Below are 26,730 nucleotides of genomic sequence, written 5' to 3'. Positions count from 1 at the left end.
CATGCCATATCTCTCCAGACACCTATCACCTCCCAAATTCCCACCAGCTGGCCACATAGGACCATTTCCGTCGTGACTCGGTACTACCCAGGACTGGAGCAACTGAATCCTATTCTCCACCAGGTTTTCGACTACCTCTCGCTGTGCTCTGAAATGAAGAATGCCTTACCCACAATCCTCCCCACCACTGTCACAGTAATATTCCATTGCCCATCGAACCTACCCAAAATCCTCACCCATCCGTACACAGCACATGCTCCGAACTCTTTGACTCACAGCTCATATCCCTGTAATAGACCTAAATGCAAGACCTGTCCCGTACATGTTCCCACCACCACCACCTAACTCCTCTCTGGTCACAAGCATCACCTATCTCATCAAAGACAGGGCTACCTGTGAAACCAGTCGTGTGATCTACAAGCTAAACTGCAACCACTGTGCTTCATTCTACATTGGGCATGACAACCAACAAGCTGTCTCATCAGCATGAATGGCCACCGCAAAACTGGCCAAGAAACGGCTGGACTACCCAGTTGCTGAGTGTACTGCCCTTCACAATGTTCTTCATTGTAATGACTGCTTCACATCTTGTCTGTCCTGGCCTCAGCCATCATTAGTCATTGTCATACACCCATTTCTCTCTCCTCTGTTTCCACTCCACAGCCTTCTGTTACACAAGCACACCCATAGTCTTTTTACTTCTCTCCTATTCCGCCCCTCTTGCCCTCCGTCTAACCTCCTGACTGCACCTAGCTGCCATAACCTCTTTCCACTTTGTCCCTCTATGCTCCCACAAACAGCACTTCCCCATCCCCCCAACCTGTAACATGTTCTCCCTCCCCCTCCTCGCCCCAGCTTCCTCCTTTCTCCCACCAACCAGATTGCTACTCCCACCAAACACAGTTCAATTCAATTCAATTCAGTTGCTAACATTCTGGCTTTGCAGCCAGAGACAAAGGTCATTTGTGTGAACTGTGTGTGTGTGTGTGTGTGTGTGTGTGTGTGTGTGTGTGTGTGTGTGTGTGTTTATTTCAGAAGGAGGCCTCCTGACCAAAAACTTGTGTGTTTAGTAGTCTTTCTGTTGTACCTGTCTGTGTCTCACCCCTCTGCTATATGGTGAGCAGCAGTCTTTTCTTTTCATAATATTGTCATTATTCCATACTGGATTTTCCATTATTTGATTTACATAAAAACATAGAAATACACAAAATCAGAGAAAGACATTTTTTGTCAATTTTCTCAACATAATTAATTGGCATCATAATTCCTATATTACCTTTATTCTTGTCGTAATTATGATGAGAGAGCATATTTTCCACAGTAAATTTGTGCATGCATTGATCATTAATAATGCTTTCTTGTGTGTGTGTGTGTGTGTGTGTGTGTGTGTGTGTGTGTGTATTTCATGATGAAAGAGTGAATTAAAAGTTCGGCATAAGGGGTGAAGTGGAAAGTAGTGGCACAACTTGAATTTAGAGATTGTTACTTTTCTTTCCAGTTCAAAATTCGCAAGGAGGCAATGTCGGGTCTTGCCTTGATTTATAGAAAGCACCTAAATGATGCTGATGTTCCTCAAGCTACTAAAAAGGCAGTAACTTGGATCAAAGATAAAATCCTTCATGGTTATTACATGTGTGGAATGGAAGATAGGTGAGTAAATTAAATGGTGTCAGAGGAAAATTCAATCGTCCTTACTGCAGGTACAGGTGGGTCCAGCTCATCCAGGGCACCAAGCAATTGACTCTTCCTTTTGAACTTTTCCCAACCTGTTCATCTCTCTTCCATAAGGAAAGACTTTTAGATGCAAAGATTATGATGGTATGTCACTTTTGTAAGTGCCGAGTAGGAATGCTACACATTTCATTTCCTGAATCTAAGTACTAACCAGCAATCATGTCTTGTAATTTATCACTGAGCTGAAAAAAATAAATTGTTTTGAACTGCAATTAATAAATGTTTAATTTCTGTGTTTGGTATAGTGAAAGATATTTAAAAAAAGGTGTACTCAGACAAATATCTGTAAAAATGTTTGCTTCCAATATTTTCTATCTTCAGTTAATTTGAAGATATATGTATAAAGAAAACCAAACAACTTAGAGGAATTTTACCAGGGTCTAAGAGTGAAGCAAATTCTTGCAGTACACAGTTGTAACTGCTTCCTCAGGTCATGGCAGAAGGTGTCATTTGAAACATGAAACTGATATTGGAGCTGTCACTCTGAAATACATATGAAAATAAAAACAAAACTTACTGATACATGACAGACTTCATTCGTAAAGTATACGAGAGTGGTTTGATAAGTCTGGTAAATTTCTGTGAAAGAATGGACCATTTTCGTTGCACTTCCATGGTTGGTAAGCTTTCTTATTCCGAGGATTGAATAAAGAATTCCACCAATGTATGGTCTCCAGTTCATTGTTGACAGCCGCCTGAATTGATCAGTGTGCCAACTGCGATTGAAAATAGAGAAAACCAAGATTTAGGCTGTAACTAAACATTTTCATTTGAACGGTTGGAATGCTGCACAAATCAAAACAGAATTGGATGAAGTTCATGCACCATCATTGGAGACCATTTATTTTTGAATTAATTTAAATGTTGTTGGACAAGCATGGAAGACACATTGGCCATCTAGTTGAGGTCAGCACAAAGAAAACCAATGACAAAGTGACACGCTAATGCAAGACTGCCAGATAAAAATCGTGAGATTGCTCAGGCTGTAGGTATCTTAACTGAGTGAGTGCATAATATCCTGCATGGAGAATTTGCTATGAAGAAGCTGTGTCCAAGGTGGGTCCCGCAATTGCTCATAGTTAACTAAAAGCCCATCTGGCTCAGCATCTTGGCACAATGTCTGGCATTGTTTAATCATAACCTGCAAGACATTTTGAGCTGATTTGTGACTGTTGATGAAACCTGGATCCATCATTACACACCAGAGTCAAAATGGCAGTCAGAATAATGGACCAAGGCTGGTGAAAGTGCACTGAAGAAGGCAAAAACCATTTTATCAGCCGGTAAGGTGATGGCCTCTGTTTTTTTAGGTTTAGCAAGGAATAATCCGTGTAGATTTCTTGGAAAAAGGCAGAACCATAATTGGATGTTTCATTATTGGATCGTTTGACACTTCCGTTTGCTGAGAAAAAACCAAGGTTGGCAAGCAAAAACATTCTCTTTCACCAGGATAATGCACCATCCCACACATCGGTGATAACAATGGCAGAAGTGCATAAATTGGGCTTTGAATTGATTCCTCATCCACCCTATTCAGCAGACCTAGCCTCAGATGACTTCTTCCTGTTCCGTAACTTGAAACTTTGGTTTTCTGGGAAGAAATTTTCATCAGATTAGGACGTTGTACCAGGGCTATCCACAAAGTACATTACGTTTTGGAATTTAAAATAAATAAAGTATTGGAAATTTTTTTATTATATACAGATGAAAGCCACACTTAAATACTACTTTTCTACATAGTAGCCATTTAAATTAAGGCACTTATCATAGCGATGGACGGGCTTGGAAATTCCTTTGTCGTAAAATTCGGCCGCCTGCGCCTTCAACCACGTGGTTAATAAGTAACCCGGTAGAAATACGACTTTTGTGGATTTCCTGGAAAGAGGCACTACAATCAACTCTCAAAGGTATTGCCAAACTCTGCACAACCTCAGAAGAGCAATACAAAACAAGCACAGGGGAAAGTTGGGCTCAAAGATCTTGCTGATTCACGACAACGCCCGGGCCCACACTGCAAATGCCACTCGTGAAGTTCTCGAATCTTTTAAGTGGGAGTTGTTTCCTCATCCGCCGTACAGTCCCGACCTGGCACCGAGCGACTTCCACTTATTCCCAGCAATGAAGAAGTGGTTGGCTATGCAGCGTTTTGATGACGACGCACAGCTTGAAGAAGAGGTAACCATGTGGTTGAAGGTGCATGCGGCCGAATTTTACGACGAAGGAATTTCCAAGCTCGTCCATCACTACGATAAGTGCCTTAATTTAAATGGCAACAATGTAGAAAAATAGTATTGAAGTGTGGCTTTCATCTGTATATAATAAAAAAAAAATTCCAATACTTTATTTATTTTTAATTCCAAAATGTAATGTACTTTGTGGATAGCCCTCGTAGTTGCAGTCAACAAGTATTTTGAAGAGTTTGACAGAACCTATTTTTCTGATGAGATGAAAAAGCTACATGATTGCTGGACCAAATGTCTATCCTTCAGAGGAGACTGTTGAGAAGTGAGTTGTTTAAAAACCAAACTTTTTTTTTTACCAGACTTATCAAACCAACCCTTTTATCTTTCTTTGTCTCTGTGTGTGACATGTTACCGTTTTGTATTCATTAAAATTGCTGTAGATTTTGTTTTTGGGTGCACTTACCATCATATGCTGTAGTTTTAAAGTGTTGGTTTTTATGCATGGCTAACACATTAAAAAATGCTGCTACTATGTCATAAACATGATGTGCTAAAAAGGTACAGCAATTGAGACATATTGTGGGGAAAATTCTGCAGTGATAAAAGTAAAAACCTGTTTTGAGTAAGCTAATAAATTATGAGACTGAATTGCTCTCCAGGAAGCAAAATGTGTAGTACTGCCAATACACAATATAAGTAAGAGGATTCACTGCCTAGCTTTAGGAACTAATAGTTCATTCATCTGAGAGGAGAGGGATGTGTTGGGAGGGTTAAAAAAAGGTTTGGGTCACTCAGATTCCATTGTAAGAGAGACTGTCCTGTACTGAGGATGAAGGAGACAAATATCAAACTTTTGTTTCGGTATCATTGTACACTGCTTTGCACTGCATGAACTTTCTGAACCATATAAAGATGTATACTTATCAGCTTTGAATTACCTGGGTACTGAATATGTAACAGAGATTGCAAGATGCTAGAATATATAGTGTTTCCCTGGAGGAATAGCAAGTATTCAATGATATGACAGGAATGTTCATTTCAAGGAAAAAACTTCATGTGAACATATTCCCTATTCCAACCGATTTCACATACGGTGTGTCCGCAATATTCACGTTGGTGACAGCAACACCTGACTTGAATTTTGACACTGGTTAAATTACAGACGTCATCTGCTTCCAGTAAGACTATTCACTGATGAAGCCATGTGTACACAGAATTGAATCACCAACACACACAATAATCATTGATGGTTGCAGGAAAATATACACACTGCAGTGAAAACTACGTAATTTCAAAGTTCATTTTTTGATCAGTGTTAGGTGTGGCATGATTGGTAACACATTGATTGTTCCAGTCATTTTAGCAGGGAGAATGGTGGGATATAACTTGCATCTTTCGGAAAAATTGTTGGTTGCACACCTTGAGGACATTCCTTTGGCCATGTGGACTGCAATGTACTCCCAGCGTGACAGAGCCCCTCCACACTTTACCGGACATTTGTGAGAACGTATCAATCACACTTTTGTTGCTGGATTGGTCATGTTAGTGCAATTAACTGGTCACCAAGATCTCCAGATCTTATGCCATTAGAGTTTTATTTATGAGATTGGATGACATCGGGTTGTACAAACAAAAGGTGAATACACAAGATGAACTGCTTAGTCAAATCATGGTCATTGCTGGCTTCATTAGAGAATGTGCAGAGGCTCTGGGCGAGCGGCATAACATTCTGTCTCGGAAATCATTTGGAATAGGGCATATGTCCTAACGAAGTTTTTGCTCTCTGGCACCTTTTTTTCTAATTTGTGCATTAATTAGTGTTCAGGTTGAGTGTGCGTAGTTTTTTAAACACATTGACTGCCACACTAAGTTTTAAGAAAATCTCCATCAGGCCAAGTTGCTGCTTAAAAGTGCACTAGTATTGTGGTATAGCAGTGGCTAATGCACTTCTAAGATTGACACTTACTCGATGCAGGTTTGTAAACACATTTAGGCCAATGTTTCTCATTTTAGTAGAAGATAATTATGTTTAGAATGAAATGCTTGTAGTCTTTAATTAAAAACATTACACACCAGGTCTGTTTTGTCTTGCTTATCATTTGGTCTGTGAGGTAAGATTTCATCGAAACCTGTTTATGACCAGGGATCTGTTTGGGTTATGACAAAGCAATACAAACATTGTAGACTGACATTTATGTTTGTTCTGTTCTCTGTAGTTCTTGGTCCAGTGCAAAACATCTGTCGATAAGCATGTGTCTTTAGCCTTGAAGCTGAAAATGTCAGTTGAAGAATATGAAAGTGATAGTAGTGAAGGGGTTTATGCTAAAAAGAAAATGGCGCTAAGTGGTATCGTTTTGTGATTGAAGGGAGAGGAGAAGAAAGTTGAAGAAAGACCTGATCGGAGAGGTGATCAACCGAAGTTTATACCTTTTATCTATCATTCTGGGTTTAGAATTGAAAATTTGAATATTAGGTCACATGTAGCAACAGAAACCTGATATAAACTATTTGCACCAAATAAATTTTTCAAGGAATTTGCTGAACAAACAAACTTACTTGCATCACATCAAATAGAAGATGGATATTTGCAGCACTTGGTCAAATGAAAAGTGACAATTATTTCTTTGAGTTAATACTGTGGATGGTACTACCACCCATTAATTTATATTGGTCTTATGATCTTACATATATTCAAACATTTCCAAAAAACCATGTCCAGAAGCAATTTGAAGTATTATCGAGAGTGATACGTTTTGCAGATAATACAGAGAGTAATGGTCCCAATCGTCTCTCCAAAATACCACCGCATATAGACACTTCAGAAATAAATTTTTAAAAAATATTGCAATCAAACAGAAGATACATGTATTGATGAATTTTTGATTTCCTTTTGTGGTTGCATTATATTTAGACACTATGTAAAAGAAAAGCACCACAAATATGGAATTAAAATATTTAAGAGGTACTGTGGGATCTGGTTATGCAAAAGCACTTTGTGTATATATAGGGAAAACTATGGGAAAAGAAAAACTATGCCCACTAATATTTTAATGTGTCCACAAAGAGATAAGAGGCACATGCTATACATTGACAACTGGTATAAAAGTTTAGAATTGGAAGACAAGTTAATCACTCAACTTACTCATTTAGTGGGACCACTATGTTCAGACTGACAAGAAAACCTACAACAAGCAGTATCAAAAAATTGAAAGTGGGGAGAAATTATCACAAAGAAGAAGGAAAAATGAATAACTGTTTTAAAATAACAGAGTAAGTGGGACATCCTGCTTCTGTCAAATAAGCATTCATTGGAAATGGCGAATGTTGAGGCTGATCAGAAAACAACGTGAAATCACTGATTGTAGTCAACTGTCACACAGGAAATGTGGCTCTTAACTTACCTGACCAAATGAAGCATGTAACAGTATTATGAGGATAGTTGCTACTCACCAGATAGCGGAGGTGCCAAGTCGCAGATAGGCGCACGCACACGACTGCAGTCTCTGGCTGCTGAGGCCGATGTGTGGCCTCAGCAGCTAGAGAGTGCGGTCGTGTGTGTGAGTTGCGTTTGCGTTAGTATGTGTAGGTATGTTCTATCTCTGACGAAGGCCCTGTTGGCCAAAAGCTCATTTCCTGACACTCTTTGTTGTGCCTATCTGTGACTCAGCATCTCTGCTATATGGTCAAATGAAGCTTACGGTAATCTACGAAGCAGATCTATGAAATGGTTTATAAAACTAGCATTTGAGATCTTACTGAATACTGCAACTTATGAATGCTTCCATTTTATATAAACACTTCACCAAGAAGACTGTCATTGTAACTGACTTTTGGAAGAAAGTAGCTGTACACATCATGAATTGCCAGAGCAAAAACATTCCGTGTGCCGCCATCGCACATATGACCCAAACTCAAAAAGAAAAACCTGGAAAAGTCTCTACAGTGTGAAGATTTTATAACCTATGCTTCGAAGAAAATATGGCACAATTTGTTCAAGAAATGGTCAGAAAATTTACTAAGCAGTTTCCACATGTCGTGATATTGTGAAGGACAAATGTTTTTATGTTTACCGTGTTTCAGTAAAATGCATTAAATTTTTTTGGCCAGAAATATTTAAGTACATTAATTATATGATCCTATAATAAATAAAAATTAAGGAATTGTTAAATAAATTTTAAGTAATGACTTAAAACAATGTAATTTTTTAAGTTTCATGTTATATTTTACAGTCAGTCACTGATGAGTGACATGGCCTGAATGGTAAGTTCAGTGTCTGTCACTGATGTCTGATGTGGCTCTTAACTGTTATTGTACTGTCTTCTTCTGCATGGTAGTGTTTGGGATGGGATTGACAACTGCAGTTGTGTACAACATTTTGGAATGTGCTCTTTGTTAGTTGTACAGTTATTTTTATTGGATGTATGGCATAGCCTGTTGCTGATAAGTGTTTTGGGATTTGCAGATTGCTTGTGGAGAGATTGCTCAATACTTGTTTAGTGCCATTTCAGTTACCTACTGAAGAAAGGATGAAAAAACTTTATCATCTTCTGGGAACAGTAGACGATCATGCTACAAAGGCATTTATTGAACTGGAAAAACATCAACTGGCGTGAGTAATTTATTTTATCAAAATTTAGTTCTGCCTTTCTAGTTGAAATACAACTGCTCCATGTTGATGGGAAATTTTCATCACAAATTCAGAATGTGTTTTGTTCTTTTCGAGATTTCAGAAGAGACACTTGCTATATGTATTAGTCATGCTTTCTTTCATTTTTTCTATTCATGTTTTCATAGTGTGTACTGCTTTATTTTTAGTCTAATTCATGAAAATTACTTGTAGTGGTTGGCTGGTTGGCATGGTAGTAATCTGGCAAAGCAATAGAAAAAGAGAGAACTTGAATGATGTGCACCTGTATTTGGTAAACAAATTTTAAGAAAAGGCTAATATTCTCAATATGAATGAAGCGATTTGGTAAAACTTGAAAAGCAGTTCAAATGTTCGTTTTTGTTTGAATTTTGAACCACTCTGTTTGCATCAAATTATGATCTCTCTCTCTCTCTCTCTCTCTCTCTCTCTCTCTCTCTCTCTCTCACCCCCCCCCCCCCCACACACACACACACTCTCTCCATTGACATAAGATAAAATGAGAATTTACGTAAATAATGCTACCAGAATGCATCAACAAGTGCAAAATAAGAATAAGAATTTGAAAAATTCACAGTAGCAAAGACTCACAAAACAATATATCATCATCTTAATTAATGAATAAAATTCATGATAATGAGGCATTTGTGCACCTTTGATACATTGTGGAATTCTGCAATTAACACTCAAAAAAGAGTAATAAAAATAAAAATATCAAATTTATTAATTCCTGAAGTAAGCAAAGTGACTGAATACTAAGTGTCTTCGTGAACTACAGAAAATCTATCTCATTTGTCAGTGTATAAAATGCACTTTTTTCTCTTTGAAAAGAGGCCCAAAAACTGGATTCATCCACAGGTAGCAAGTGAAGGTTTGTCCATTTCTCCAAAATTTCTATGTTTTGACTTGCAACAGTTCGTTGCTAATTTCCTTTTGAAATTTGAGCATTTCAGTTGTGAAGAGATCAGTGAATACACGTGTTGTCGTTAACGGTTTTTATATTGTTTTTTCAAACTTCAGTTATTGTTTAGTGTGGAGATCTACTTCAGTTGTACCTACGTATATTGGTTTTATTTGCAAACTATGGCTGGAAAACAATGTTGCTACACTATTTACAAGTGATTGCATATGCTACAGAGCTTGGAAACAGGGCTAAAGAAAGGCATTTTGGGCTGCCACCAACTGAAAAAGATAACTTGGCAGACTCAGGAAGATTTTTTTTTTTTTAAAGCACCATTTAGTTGACATAATCTGCAAAATGAATATGTTAAATGGCCAAAACTTGAAGCAGAACTCGGTACTTGGATTTTGGAGAACAGATAAGGCAGAATTTTAGTTTCTACAAAAATGATCATTCATCAAGTGAAAGCAGTATACACTAACAAAGGGGTTGCTAACTTTACTGGATCAACATAATGATGTTCAAATATTTATGATATTAATGAAGAGGTATCGGTTTTATATGCAGAACAATACAAAAAGTATCACAGAAGACGCCAACTGAGTACAAAGAACAAATTTTGAATTTCGTTGCTTTATCATTAATGCAAGGGAAATCATGTTTGTTAAAACTTTGGGGCACAAAAAGACTCATTACACAGTCGTTTTATCCTACTGTGCTGATGGGGCAAAATTGCAGCCACTTTTGATTTTTAAAAGAAAGTTGCTTCCTAAGGAATAATTGCCGAAAGGAGAATTTGTCCACGATTATAATAAAGACCAGATGAATGGAGGAGGAATGAGATTGTAGATGGATAAAATTTGGTGTAGGTGACCTGGAGGCCTACTGAAGAAGCCTGCCCCAATAGTATGGCATCTTTGTCACAGACTTTAAAAATTTGCCGAATGAATTGAAGACTCTGTTAGCTGTAATTCCAGAAGGGCTAACTAGTTTACTTCAACCATTAGATGTATGTGTCAATAGACCATTCAAAGGACTTACAGAGGAGGAGTGGAACAGATGGATGCAGTCTACAGATTTTGAAACTACACTGTGAGGAAGGAGAAAGAGACCATGCATTTCTCAAGTTTGTGAGTGTTTCAAAGCTTCATGGGATACTAGAAAAATCGAAACAGTGATTAAATCATTTAAGAAGGGTGAAATCAATAATGAACTGGATGGTACAGAGGATAACTTATTCTATGAGGATTCAGATTCTTATATGGTGGCTTCAGGTATTTCATCCTTCAGCTTTGATGATGATTTTTGCGGGTGAGCACTTTTTCCTACTTATATTTCCAAGATATTTGATGTACATGCACATGTGTGCTATAATTCTTTTGCAGTAAATGTATTAAGTCATGTGATTTACAAGCTAAGCTGGAACCACTGTGCTGCATTCTATGTAGGCATGAAAACCAACAAGCTGTCTGTCCGCATGAATGGCCACCGACAAACTGTGGCCAAAAAATAAGTGGACCACCCTGTTGCTGAACACGCTGCCAAACATGATACCCCTCATCTCAATGACTGCTTCACAGCATGTGCCATACGGGTCCTTCCCACCGACACCAGCTTTACTGAATTGCGCTGGTGGGAAATTTCCCTGCAATACATCCTACGTTCCTGTAACCCTCCTGGCCTCAACCTTCGTTAGTCACTGTCCTCACCCATCCAGCCCCCTCCCTGTACCCATTCCAGCACTACACAGCTGTAATTTCACCGCAAACCCAGTCTTTTAATTTTTATTTCTCTCCTTTCTGCTACTTACCCCCCCCCCCCCCCCCCTCCCTCCCCCGCCCCCCTCCCCGTCCGCACCTTCTCTCCTGCCCTCCGTCTAAACTGCAACAATTCACTGTCTGCCATTCCCACCATACTATCCATCCCCCTCCCCGCCCCAGCCTCCTCCTTACCCCCACCCGGTCGCCACCCCCATCCGGTCGCCACTCCCATCATGTGCTGGTGGTGCTGCTGCTCGCAGCATAGTTTCAGCTCTCTGAAACTGGAGACTGCAGATGTGTGTGCAAGTTGCGTTTGTGTGTGTGCAAGTTGCGTTTGTGTGTGTGTGTGTGTGTGTGTGTGTGTGTGTGTGTGTGTGTCGCTGTCAAAGGCTTTAATGGCCGAAAGCTATGATTGTGTTAATCTTTTTATTGTGCCTATCGTGACTCGGCATCTCCGCTATATGGTGAGTAGCAACTTTCCTTCTCTGATTAATTTCTTGTTAGTTTGCTTATTACACATAGCTGGAGTGTTGTTATTGTTGCAGAATCCATTATGTACTGCAGAGTGCTTTAATATGAGAAAAGAAGTTATGTTAGAGTGGACATGAAACATAGGTCTTGGCTTCACTTAACACAATTTTATTCTTTTTCTGTTGCTGAACGTCAGTCTTGATGGTTACAGGTTATTGTTGCCAGCTTAAGCATAGATTTAAGCATAGATTCTCTTATTACAAATTCTCTCTTTAATAAAGCGTGTCGTAAGTGGTAAATAGCTTGCATAGTTACTGAAACTTTCAGTCATCAGTACTTAACATAAGTGCTATTAATTCTTGGTTTTAAAAAATATTTTGTAAATAGTGCCAGCCACGCCCTACAGTTCTGCCTTAGATGCAGAAGCCTTGCTCACACATGCAAAAACTTATTCACACATGGAAACAGATAAGAAGTGAGAAATTTACTTGGACTCTAATCACTTTAAATATATTTATAAATTGATAAGCAAACTAACCAATTCCAAAATAGGAGACTGTTTTGGACTCTGTAATGCATTATAAAGTGTGTAGCAAGAGAAATCAAAATAACACTTCTCTCACTGTCTTAGTAGTAGATGAAGAAACTTTCTCAAATTGTTTGAAACATTGGCAATGCAACTTCCAAACAATTTCAATGGTAGCAATCATATCCAAGATAATAGAAAATTGGACACCTAACCAGATGTATAGCTGTATCGAAAGCAACAAAATTTCAGATGAGCAGTTGTCCCATTCTGGTTGCAGCTATCAACTCTGCACACAATTGAAGTTTTGGTGAATAATGTTTGTAAGGAAGGGTATGAAAGAAGACTGCCTGTGTATGGAAAACATTGATTTAACCAAAGCATTTGACTCAGTGCCTCGTGACATAGTGTTTAAAAAGTTAGGCTACTATAGCATTGCAGAAAAATCATTCTGTTTATCCAAATATTATTTAGGCAATAGGTTACAGCTTATATAAGCAGATATCAGCAATACTCCCATTAAAAGGAGGAAGAACAAAGGTTTTTGGACCTTTCCTATTTTTTGTACATTAATTTTCTTCTTCTTACTCCTCCTCCTCCTCGTCTTTTCACATTATTCTACACGGTGGGTGTCGTCGTATGGGTTTTGCCAGTGTCAGTGGTAGTTGGTGGCTTTATGCCCTTCCCGATTCCATGTGTACATTACTGACTTTTCAAATTATATACCGTGAAAGAATGTGCTATATGCTGATGATGTGACAATAATAACTGCAGGTGGTAATTTACAAGTTTTGCTAGATAACAGAGAAATGACGAAGAAGACTAGCAGCTGGCATTAAGGGGACAAAAACAGAAGAAATAATTTGTAATCTCAATATAATAAAATCAAAACAGTGTAATTTATTACACTGATCATGGACTGGAAACTTTAGGGAAGGATACACAAATTGTTTTCACATTAAACTAGCTCATATACTATTTTATTGTATAAATTGAAGAACAGTATCAGGAGACAGGTGTCACTCCACTCATACTTTGATTTCTTCCATTCCCATGTGCAGTATGGAATATTGCTTTGGGTAATTCCACAGGAGCTATACGTCTTTTCAGAAGAAAGCAATCAGGTATGTGCTAGAATTACCTCTCAAAGATGCTGCAGAAATTTCTTTAAATGTCGCATAATAGTGACAGTGCCTAGCCTGTACATATATAACTGTTTAATGCGTGCTAGAGAAAAAATCGGGGAAAATTTGTCATGAGATGTCATAATGTGTGTACACAGAACCAGACACAGTCAGTGGATGGATTTGCGTAAAGACTTGGCTGTAGTCCAGAATTTCGAACAAGTTACCATCCTCGCATCCTACAGACCACTAAATGTGTATGAGCGTAGTACACAAACTTTGTCAAAGTACAATGAATTCTGTTCAGTTCAAGAATTTCTGGAAAGTAATCATTATGATACGTGGTTTTCCTAAGTAATTAAGAATATCTTTTACTTTGTAAAATAGTTATTTTATGTGGCCATGCGTATAATTGATTTTTGTATACAACTTGACTCCCCTGTAAGCTTTGAAGACAATTGTATGAAAATACTGAAAGGCAAATAAAGATTCTGATTCTGATTATGCATATCTATCATTTTGCAATTTCTTCCAACCACTTCTAAGTGGTAATGTGTGTCTACTGAAATGGGCTTGGCTTGAGACAACAATTTTACAGTACATACGTGCACTATACTACCTTTTGTTCCAATTGGTAAATCACTAGATGCTGTGATAGTGTGATTGATTCAATCAGAAACAAGGCATTGGTTCTGAAATAAACTTTAGAGGTGATGAATATGTATAAATTCTGTTGTAAATTACAGTAACCCAGCCCTAAATTTTCTAATGCTAAACTTGTAATTCATTAATAAAACAATGTTAGTCATTCAGGTCATGTTAGGTGTCAATTTGGTTTCAGGTGCCCACCCCAATTTTGTATTACGGCATTTGAATAATAATCCAGCAGTGTGTGCATGTTTCAATAATAATCCAGTTGCCACTGCATTAAGGACACATTACATTGTCTCAACTAGTAGGTTATTGAACTTAACACCTGATATTATCACAGGGGCATATTTGGCATCTCCTTAAGCACCCACCATTTCATTCTTATAAACTTATGTACAAAAATGGATACTTTTTTTTTAATTTAGGAAGGTTCTTATTTCATCTAATTACAAAATAAAGCATATTTATTACAAATTTAGCACACAAATTTTATTTAAAGTTCAATATCTATTTAGTGAAATAATCTGTGTAGATTCGTATTACTACAATTAACAATAGTTTGTCTTTTTGTGGTACAGTTTGAAACAGTCTGGCATGCACAGTAGAACTTTACAGACAGGGTACCACCATACCGTTTTTTTCTTGAAGACATTACACTGGACAGTTTTGCTTTTTCTGTGCAAACTTTGCAGAATGGTGGTATGCATCTTCTTTTCTGTGAAAGGAATTCTGTCAGCAAAATGCATTCCTAGAAGTATGTTGCTACACACATTTTGGGGAATAGCAGTATGTTGATATATACCCCCTTTGTTTGCAATTTCCTCATCTAATTGCAGAAAATGATTTGCCACTGGCAGCCTTTGTACTGATTATTTCATGTTTTTCAGTACGCCATTCCATTTGGAGTCTTTTGAAAGGTAGTAAGGTATAAGTTGGTCATTCCTGTTTGCACCAGTAGTGTTGAGTTTGTAGTCCAGAATGGCATGAGGTTTTATGTTCTTAGTGATCCCTATGCTGATACAAATCTCGGCTTCTGTTTTTTCATCTTGCGAAGACTTGACACACACCACACACAGAATCTCTCTTGTGGCCCCCCCCCCCCCCCCCCACCTCCGCCACTTCAGGCACAACGGATGTATCCTCCTTATAAATATACAGTCACCTTTCTTTAGCTTTTTGTTGAATACATCTTGTTTAGGAAGTCCTTTATGATTAGGCATGCACATTTCCATAGAAAGTCAATAACAGCTGGTGAACTGTGATATCTGTCCATGTAAATGGAATATCCCTCATTGAGGTGTCCAGAAAGAAGTCTCTAAAAAGGGGCAGTGACTGAATTGTCTTCCCACCTTTTTCCTGCATAAACTTCAGCACACAAAACATTCCTGACTTTGAATCACACAAGGTTAACAGTACGATACCATATTTGTTAGGTTTATTTTTTATATAGACACAGAAAACAACTCTTCCCCTGATTCCACACACACACACACACACACACACACACACACACACACACACACACACACACACCTTCATCAATGGTGGTAGGGTTTTTCCTCTTGTGAAAATGATTCTGTGAAAGCTAATGATTCAGGAAAGGTCTGATATTATGCACGGGATCATGACCATCATCATTTCTTGGAATGGATAAGACATTGTCATTTATGTTCAGATGAGAGGAATCGTGAAGAATCCTAGCCTGGAAATGGTGCACACACAAAGCTATTTGTAGACTGTTTTAATCTCACAGTCTATTTTTCTTTACTAGACATATATGCAGTATAACAGCAAAGAACAAATACATGACCACAATCCATATGCTTCACATGTTGGCAGATTTCATGTTGTTTGATCTTCTCATTTTATTTGCAATGGATTTTACCTGTTAGTTTCTACCTTGGTGTGCTTTCATTGATTCAGAAAAAAATGAAAAAATACAAATACATATTAAAAGGACCGGTGCTGTCGTCCACTTCTTCCACACGTTTTTCCTTCCTTAAATTCAGGAAATGATGGTTACTTGTCTAATGGGGCTCCATCCTAATTACGCATCAGCAGATTTTTTGAGACTAATACATCTTTTTTCATGTGGTGGCTCCAAAGATGGCACTACATTTGAAGCACTACCTTGATTAATAGGAAATATGTTAGCATTGGTGGAGGTGGAATCCCACCTCAAAACATTATGAAAGTTTAATTCACATAGCAGGTTTCTCAAGCAAAATGGCGTAGAATGATGGAACAGTGGAATAATGTATTCATTCCTGAGTCTGATTCAGAAGCAGTATTACTGTATATGCTTTCAAAAAATCTCCTCCTGCACCAGAGTCTTCAAATAGTTCATAGGAAAGCTTGTTGATCTCAGTATTGGACAAAATCTTTGACATATTTATTGGACAACGTTTCGCTAGCATAGTAAGAAACCCACAAAAACTGCAGCTCCATGCATTAGCAAAGTGATTTTTAACATGTGAGGGTTGTCCTTGAGAGGACATGGGATGCTTGCAGTGTGCCCACTACATTAGCTGTGCTTGAGCTTGGGATTCGGTGTTAGTCTTGATATTCAAACTTGTGAGTGCACTACAAATTTCACAATTTGTGCAATGTGCAGTTATAACAAAATATCCCTTGCTGGTATTAAAATCCTGAAGTTGCATCCACACACATTAACTAGTAACTTTCGAAATAATTGTGTACTGACAAGCTGTACATTTTATTACTAAATGAGGATATTGACACACAAAAATTAATTAATTGTCACTACAAATAAAAACTTGGCATTACAAAAAATATCAGATCACTCAATGAATTACATTTTATACATTTTCAATAACAAAAGCCTACTCACAAGGCAACCTCCCCATCGCACCCCCCTCAGATTTAGTTATAAGTTGGCACAGTGGATAGGCCTTGAAAAACTGAACACACATCAATCGAGAAAACAGGAAGAAGTTGTGTGGAACTATGAAAAAAATAAGCAAAATATACAAACTTGGAAGTCCATGTGCAAGATAGGTAACATCAAAGATAATTTGAGGTCAGGAGCGCCATGGTCCCGTGGTTAGCGTGAGCAGCTGCGGAACGAGAGATCCTTGGTTCAAGTCTTCCCTCGAGTGAAAAGTTTAATTTTTTATGTAATCAACTTCGCTCTCCACAATTCGAGGACATGTTCAGATTTTCTTGGACATGTGCAGGTTTTGACGGTCTACACAAGGAAAAATTTGAAAACATTAAAAACATGTTTTGACAGAGCACAGGGAAAACTGTGCGACTGTTCATTTGTTGCAGTTTATTTGACAAACTCTTATGTTTTCATCACTTTTTTGGGAGTGATTATCACATCCACAAGAAAATCTAAATCGGGCAAGGTAGAAGAATCTTTTTACCCATTCGTCAAGTGTACAAGTTAGGTGGGTCGACAACATATTCCTGTCATGTGACGCACATGCCGTCACCGGTGTTGTACAGAATATATCAGACGTGTTTTCCTGTGGAGGAATCAGTTGACCTATGACCTTGCGATCAAATGTTTTTGGTTCCCATTGGAGAGGCACGTCCTTTCGTCTATAAATCGCACGGTTTTGTGGTGCGGTCGCAAAACACAGACACTAGACTTATTACAGTGAACACAGACGTCAATGAACGAACGGACAGATCATAACTTTGCAAAAATAAAGAAAGTAAAATTTTCACTCGAGGGAAGACTTGAACCAAGGACCTCTCGTTCCGCAGCTGCTCACGCTAACCAAAGGCCACGGCGCTCCTGGGCTCACATTATCCTTGATGTTGCCTATTTTGCACATGGACTACTCAGTTTGTATATTTTGCTTGCTTTTTCATAGTCCACATAACTTCTTCCTGTTTTCTCGATTGATCTGTGTTCAGTTTTTCAAGGCCTATCCACTGTGCCAACTTCTAACTAAATCTGAGGGGGGGTGTGATGGGGAGGTTCCCTTGTCAGTGCTGAAATACTGCACACCAAGCAGTACCCAGGACACAGAGTATGCCCATAACATATGATTATTTATGCAATTGAAATTCAGTAAAAAAATATATGTCTCTCTCTCTCTCTCTCTCGTTTTGCACTTTACTGATTTTAGATTGTAAAGCTCTGAAGCAGTTAGCAATAGGAAATGGTATTGTATCCCAGGTGACAATGACTAAGAAAAGATAATAATTTACAACTGATCTGTAATTAGAAACTATTTATGACTGGCGCAGCTGTAGAGTCTAAAGGCTCTCTATGTGGTTGTTCGTATGCAGACAGTGATGATTTGGTAGTGATGTTGTCGTTTGGTAAATATGAGAATGTTCTAAAAGATTCCTTAATTGGACAACCCTTGATCATCACAACAGCATTGCAATTACGAACGGGGTCAGTTTTCATTGACGATCATACTGGATGTTACCACAGAATGTCAGATACTTAACAACTAACACATAATTGCAAACACCACCATCACATTGACCTGTCCAGAGATGAACTGTCTTCAGAATAGAATGCCCATGTCCAGTGAACCTTCTCCAATGCAGTGGGCTTGAAGTTACCTTATTCCTAACAGTTATGAGACGAAAGTCGCTGGCATGTCTATAGTGATGTAATTTGTAGATAAATTTACAAGCTGTCACAGAACATTGAGAAATGTAGCATACATAATTGTTTGTGTTTTGATAAATATTATCCCAAAAAATGTTGTTTACTGATTTGTTGTGTGTGGGGACAATGAGATGAAGTATGGAAGCAGTTAGATGTTCAGGAAGAAGTTATGCAAGTGGATATTTTAAAAGTTTAATGTAAAGAAGAGTAAGCTGGTGGGTAAAAGAAGAATGACTGAAAGGCCTATAGAGAGCATGACACTGGGTGGGCAGCAACTGAAAAAGATTGTTTCAAGTACCTGCATTTTATAATACAGAAAAAGTGACGGAGATGTCAGTTAATGTCAGAGACAAGCTGATCAATTTTTGAGTAGTGTGAAGGAATGAAATAGACATAAATTCCCCGGGGAAGTGATACAATAATGGACTGAAATGCTATATTTTATGAAATCCATGAAATGTAACTGACTGTAAGTCCTCGATTATCACCGCTGCTTTTAGTTAATAGCCATCATCTCAGTGTTCGTGTACAGCAAACAATGCATGAAACAACCAGAAATGCATATAGTACAATCAGTCATACAAGAAGTAACGTAATACCTACAAAATTTCACTTATGAATTGTATCATGTCATATCAGTATGGCTAATGGCTCTTATCAGAACTGCTAAACAGCAAAAGAATAAATGGGTATCCATATTCAAGGTGTGAAGTGCCAGATTTGAATGCACACTTACAGATGATCACGAATTATTTGTAAGCAAATCAAAGAGTTAGTGACCATAGATGTGTATGGTGAAAAAACAAACCAAAGCCAAGAAAGAGCTAGTGTTGCTTCTTGCATTTATTGTTGAAAGTTTCTAAAACATGTTAAATCGACTTTAGGATTAAGTAGGATAAATATATACCATAAAACTACGGGTCATTTGTACAAGAATACAATTAAAAGTGATTACAGTTAGCTGATGATCTGTTATAACTGTGCTTTCAACTCCTCTTGAACATGGCGTCCGGTACAGTTGTTTGTAGTGAGAAAGTGAACAAAAGTTATAGTTGTGTAGTGAAAAACGGAACATACATAAATTATAACAGTGAAATAGTGAAGCTAAATGAACGTGTATCAAGCCTGCAATTAATTGTAGATGTACTAAGGCGGGACATTGCGCATTTAGAAAATGAAAATGCCGAACTGAAAAAGGCGCGTAATATCCCGATCGCCAAAGCAAGTAAAACACGGAACTGGGAGCACAGGACTAGCATGATCACGGAAGAAAGAAGCGAAAAGGTGATAAATACAACGAATGGAACGAACCGCAGCAATAAAGGCAGTTTCAGTGTTCTACCTACAATAAACGAGTGCTCTGAAGTGGATATAGGCCTAAAGGCAGAAATAACAAGGCAACGTATGTTTACTAAGCCAAAAAGGGTTGGTCGTGTGAAACCCAGTGACTGTAGAATTACTGTGGTAACAAAAAACCGTTTTCATGCAGTAGATTCAGATATAAATGAGGAATCCATGGAAAACTGTGATGACAACAACACTCCGAATCTATATAGTGACAAGCACATGAGAAGAAACTTCCGCAATAAACGTGAAGACAAACTCAAAGTGAAAATATTCTCTGATAGCCATGGACTTGAGATCGGAAAAATACTACGTTACAGTCATTGTATACAAGCAACTAGTATTGTCAAACCAGGTGCACCCATCCAAGAACTCGTTAGAAACATAGAAACTAAAAATGATCGTCATATTGTCGTCACAGCTGGAGCCAATAATGTATATAAAAGCGACCTCCACAGTGCAACACGAAACCTTAAGGCAATACTAAATTCAACAGGAGAGAAATCAGTTTTTGTAGTCGGAATTCCACATAGGCATGACCTTTTGGAATGGTCATGTGTGAACGTGGAAATCATAAAAGCAAACAGGCAATACTCAAAGATTTGCAGGGCCTACCAAAATGCATATTTTATAAGTATGGACTCCTTGCAAAGAGACTGTTACACGAGACATGGCATGCACCTTAATAACAGAGGCAAGAAAATTCTGTGCCAAAACATCAGCATGATACTGAAAGCATCTGACAACCAAGAAGTAATTGCTGCTCTTCCAGTTCCTTGCTTGACGCATGCAGAGCCTGAAGAAATGGTTACTTCTATTGCAGCAGTAGAAGTAGAGGTGGAAGCAGCAATTGTACCTACACACATAACAAATGCTGCAGCAGCAGTACCTACCACACTTCATCTACAGGATTCAACAGCAGCAGAAGGTGAAGCAGCATCCAAATCTCCACTGTCACCAGTTGCCACAGTGCCTACAGCAGCAGCAGCAGCAGTACCTATCACACTTCACCAGCAAGATTCAACAGCAGCAGAAGAAGAAGCAACCACCTTATCTCCTCAGTCACCAGACGCCACAACAGTGCCTCCAGACACCATAACAGCAGTTCCATCAATTCCTCTAGTAGCAGCTTCATCTACAATATCATCACAAGGAGGGAAGAGTAGGTATACAACAGTAGATGTGCTACCACTCCAAGTGAACAATTTTTTAGTAAAAGGCAACAAGAGGCAGAAATCCAAAAGATAAGCTCTGAAAAACATTTGAAAACCAATCACCATAGTGTTCAGTGTGTAAGCAATAAGAGCATGGATCTTAAAATATGTTACCTTAACATTCAAGGACTGAAAGATAAAGAATTTATCATAAATGAGTTTGGTCTTGATAACCAGTTTGATTTTTTTGTCTGAGTGAACACTGGGCTAATGAGAATGAACTTGCAGTTGCCAAATTTGACAATTTTAGTATAGTAAATAGCTACTGTAGGAAAGAGCACATTAGAGGTGATGTGGCAATTTATTCCAACCAGTCACTCAATTGTACAATAACCAAACTAGACCTAAATTCCTTGTGTGATGAACAGCACTTTGAAGTTACGGGTATAATCATTAATAGTCATAAGCTAATAGTAGTATCCATGTACAGATCACCAAAGGGAAGCATTAACATATTTTTAGAAAAAATGGACATGCTATTGAGTGAATTAAGTAATATTAAATGGCTACATTATGATATTGCAATAGGAGGAGATTTGAATGCCAATTTTGATGTTACTAAATGTAAGGGTAATGTTGCAGATCTGGAAAAGTTACTAAGACAATACAATTTACATCATGTTAATAACAGGCCCACAAGAAACAAAGCATGTTTAGATAACATCTTTGTAAACTTCAAGACCACTGAAAACACATGCAAAGTTGTAGTGTTCCCATTCTTTGACCATGACTCTGTATCTCTAAATTATGCAAGTAAAATTCCCCTCAATAGGAGCAATGCAAACAGACCTGTCCCAACAGTTGTGATTACCAGACCCATAACTGAGGATAAAATTAACACATTTCGTAATTCCCTTGCTGACAGAGACTGGTTTGGCCATTGTAGTATCGATGGACATTACACATCAAGTAATGACCTGCCAGCCAAAATAATATTTGATAGATTTTTTAATGCATTCTTGACCCTATTTAACCATAGTATTCCCATAAATAAAATCAAAATAATGGACAGCAGCCACAAATCCAGATCTCAAAACAGACAAAATATATGGTACACTAAACAGCTGACAGATCTAAAGAAACAAGTTTTGTTACTGTACAACATATACAATAGTATGAAGTCTGACTGCGCCAAATCAGCCTATGTGGAATGCAGGAATGAATACAAAAAAGTCATCCTGCAAGCCAAAAAAACCTACAATGCCAACAGCATACATAATTCCACCAATAAATGCAAAACCGCTTGGAAAGTAATTAACAGTGCTGCCAGAGATACTAAAAAAGACAAAATTAATATCCCACCACAAACACTCAATGAGTTTTTTCTTAATTCAGTGAAAGAAATAGGAGATGCAATTATCAAACCAATCATTAGTCCATCAGAGTTACTCTCCCAAAATTGGGGTAGACAGTCACTAAATACAAGCATGGTAACCTTCTCCGAAGTATTGCCTAGATATGTACAAGGGATCATAAAACAACTGAAATCATATGATAGCTTAGATATATATGGCATATCATCCAACCTGCTAAAAAAAGTGTGTGACACATTCTCTATCCCTTAACCCATTGCATAAACAAGTGCTTACTTGAGGGATATTTTCCTGATGAGTTAAAACTGTCTAGGATCGTCCCAGTATACAAAAAGGGAGATAAAGACTCTCCATCTAGCTACAGGCCTATTTCAATAGTACCCGCATTCTCCAAGGTAATAGAATGCATCATGTACCAACAATTATCATCTCACTTTGAGAATCTAGGAATAATTAATGCTACACAATACGGGTTTAGGAAGAATCTGTCGACCATTGATGCAATCGACACGGTAGTCAGTTACATCCTCAAAGTTTTTGAGAACAGAGGCTTTGCTCAGGTCTCATTCTGTGACCTAAGCAAGGCCTTCGACTGTGTTGAGCACATGCCAGTACTAGAGAAACTAGAATTCTACAGCATCAAAGAAAACAGTCTCAGACTATTAAAAGCTTATCTCAACAACTGTAAACAGGTAGTTTGTGTTGGTAAGGAAATGTCAAACATGAAAATGTTAAAGTAGGTGTGCCTCAGGGATCTGTACTGGGGCCCTTCCTGCTTCTGATAATGATCAATGACCTCCCCTCGTTTATTAGATCCACCACTGTATTGTATGCAGATGATACGACTTTTCTCCATAGCAGTAACAATCTTAATGATCTTAAAACCTGTGCTGAAAATACACTCACTCATGCAGCATATTGGTTCAGAGCAAATGGTTTCCTGCTAAATGAAATTAAAACTCAGCAGATAATCTTCACTCTAAGAGACAAGCCGCTATCTGATGACCCTAGTTCTGTTAAATTCCTGGGAGTTTATTTAGACGAAAAGTTATCCTGGGGCCAACATGTAAACTATATTAGTAGTAAACTATCTAGAGTAATTTATTTATTAAGACAACTCAGAAATTGTGTACCTGAAACATACATCAGATCATCTTATTTTGCATTTTTCCAGAGTATAATATCCTATGGCATTATCTTGTGGGGTAACTGTAGTCATATACATGACATCCTATTATTGCAGAAGAAAGCCATTAGGATAATTACAAATTCTTCACATAAGGCTCACTGCAAACCCTTATTTACTAAACAAGAAATTATGACTGTAATAAACCTCTATATATACAATGTCTTAATCTTTACGAAGAAGAACCTACAAGATGTGAAACGTAGAGAAAATGTACATTGTTACAACACGAGAAGCATCAAACACGTATACACACCGTACCACAGACTATCAAAATCAATCAATAGCTATGAAGTCACAGGGCACAAGCTATTTAATAAGCTGCCACATGCCATACAGGATCTTCCTGAACATACATTCAAAGAAAGACTGCATGAATGGTTTATTGCCCACCCGTTCTATGATATCAATGAATTCTTCAACTGTAAAATGCAGTAATCGAACAGATGACCCACTGTACATTTATTGTAATATAAGCTAAAATATTTCAGTAGTCAATACCTTATCACACTGTATTATAAATTGTAACTTCATTTGACGTTGTCAATTGCTGTAATGGCCTAAAGACAATAAAATCTTTATTATTATTATTATTATTTGATGCATAGTTATTAAAATTATTATTAAAAATTAAACTTCTTCCAGCAAGCACAAGCACTTATGAATATATTTAGAAATCAGTAAGAATATATTTTAAAGATTTTGATGCAAAAAAGAAAGAAGGAAATAATTTTTCAGGTTCTGGCATATTTTATTCAGCTAGTCTGTGCGAAGATAAAGACAATTGTATATTATATCCAATGATCTTATTTGCCTATTGCCATTTAATATGATGGTGTATGTGCTGTAAAGCACAAGCATAAAATGTAGTTATCACTGAACAGGCCATAGGATTTGCAAACAAAGGAAGCACAGATTTTGGGTATGGTCAGCTGTGGTAGTGTAACTGCAAAGTAGGAAGAACTTTGCAGTTGCTCCCAACAAAAGTGCGTACCATATGTGCAAAATTATTAAGATCAACTAGAAATTAAATAATGTGATATTTCCTATTGACTCAAAGCTCAAGGGCCTTATTTGGAGAAAATGCATTGCTGTATTTGGTGATGTAGAGTTGTTATATCAGTTTCTTTCCACTGTTTTATTGTGGCGTTCAGGGTGAGGAGTGAACTATCAATAATTATTTTCATGAGCAGTCCAGTTTTCACACCAATATACGGATATCATTCTTAAATGATGTATTCATTTAGTTTTTACATTTGATCTGAAAGATGCTGATGAATTCAATATTGTTGACAGTGTCCGAAGAAGTGTCGCAGAATGGTTAGAACTTCACAGGCGGCCGCAGTCGATGGAGCGGGATCGTGAAATAGTCACTAAAGTGGCTGTGCTGTCACGGTATCTTCCAGAGCCTGTCAAGGCACAAGAGTTCCTCACGAAATTCTCTTCTGATTTGCTTAGAGATGGTGCACTACTTGCAGCTATGGAGAACATTGTCCGTCCTGATATCAGCTGCAAGGAATGTGCAGACACCACGGTAAATAAAACTGTATCCAACTAAACTGTAGAATTTGTAGTCTTTTATCAGATTTTATTTGATTTGAAAAGCTAATTGGTTCTGACTTTACCTTCGGGAGATATGCCATTGTTCAGTTGATATTTTATGTCTTAAATCTAAAGTGTTATATGAAATAAGACATGCAAATTGAAAATAATTTTAACAAAAAGTAAGGACTTCTGCAGTGTGCTGCAGAAACAGTTTGAGGTATATTGCTGCTGAAGGGATACAACATGAGTGGGATCTGTTTTCAGTTAAGACCCGAATTTAATCAGGTAAACACTGTAATTTCATCATGGATTTGTTTTCAAGAAAATAAAATCTGTGATTTTGGTCCAAGGAGGATTGCACAAGCTCTTATTTGTTTGATGTTCTCTGCTTCTTGCTTTTTGAGATAATTTTCACTATGGGTTTCTGACATGAGGGCTGCTGTGCCTGTATTAAAAAGCAAACCTAGTGGCTGGCAGCCTGAAACTGGGTAGGTGATTTGATATGCATCCAAACTCTGCAAAGGAAGACAGTGGTGGTAGCTTTCCTGATTTGAAATCAAATTATGAGGAGAATACTACAAAATGACTATTGATTACATTTCCACACGTGAACCTGCCAAATCTTTGTTTGGGAAAATCACAATCTGTGCCCATTTTACTTGTATTATTTCACAATTTGAATGCCATGTGAGACCAAAATAAACCATGAGTCCACAAGGCCTCAAGGTGCCACAGTAGTTTCACATTGGCATTTACAAATGTGTTAAATTAGTGTAAGGGGCCAATACACCGTGGAACTGTACTTGATCTGTTGAACTGTTGGTTGAATGTAATACCTGTGGCATGTAACTCATTACAGTTTATCAGGCTCTCAGGACATTTCAAAGACTTTATATACAGTTTACGAAATGCACAGTTTTAGCGCTGTTTCAAATCAGATTTTACCCAAGAAGATTCTAGAAGCAAATTTATGTGTCATCTTTCTAATTATGCCACAGATCTTGATGACACAGCATCTTTGTCTTCCTGCCTAAGTAAATCCTCTTTGTGGGGGAATATTTTCTGTTGCGCTGGGGTAGTATATCGAGATCATTGTTAACATCACATGTTAGCGGTTTGAGAAGTTTTTTTGAACTGGGTAATGGATGTATTTTTATTTCAAAGTTCATTGTAAATATGCACTGCATTTACTGTGGCCTTACCAATTAATATTTTTTATGCCTCCTTTTCAGTACCTTTTTTCTCTTCATTTCTGAAAGTAATGTAACTCCTAATCTGGTAACTCGACAAATGGTTTTGGACTTGTTGTGCTCCATTGTATGCAAATTTAACGTGCTAAAGTAGGATAAATCATGTGGCGTTACATAGGCATAACATGGCCAAAATGACCAGCGGGTCATCTCCAGGTCAAAACAGTGATTTGATCAAACTTTTTAAATTGAATTTATTGGCCTTTAGTGTACACAATGCAGCTGGTTCACATTTGCATAAAATAAATAGTTTTTGATAGGAAATTAGTGTTGGAATCTATTT

The 26,730-nt window shown here is 37.7% G+C and overlaps 1 protein-coding gene across 2 annotated transcripts in view; it reads left to right on the top strand.

Annotated features, from left to right (window-relative positions):
• Window positions 1-26,730, top strand: part of LOC124619907 (sister chromatid cohesion protein PDS5 homolog B-B) — a 188,039-nt gene that overhangs the window by 39,784 nt on the left and 121,525 nt on the right. For both annotated transcript variants that reach the window (XM_047146541.1, XM_047146540.1), the window contains exons 8-10: window positions 1,499-1,650; window positions 8,380-8,526; window positions 24,949-25,186. In XM_047146541.1, the coding sequence (XP_047002497.1) occupies window positions 1,499-1,650; window positions 8,380-8,526; window positions 24,949-25,186 (537 nt within the window). The remainder of the gene's footprint in view (window positions 1-1,498; window positions 1,651-8,379; window positions 8,527-24,948; window positions 25,187-26,730) is intronic.

Source organism: Schistocerca americana, chromosome 6, assembly GCF_021461395.2.
Source record: "Schistocerca americana isolate TAMUIC-IGC-003095 chromosome 6, iqSchAmer2.1, whole genome shotgun sequence".
NCBI lineage: Eukaryota > Metazoa > Arthropoda > Insecta > Orthoptera > Acrididae > Schistocerca > Schistocerca americana.
Note: the sequence above shows the minus strand (reverse complement) of the source record. Positions and strands in the feature narration are given on the sequence as shown.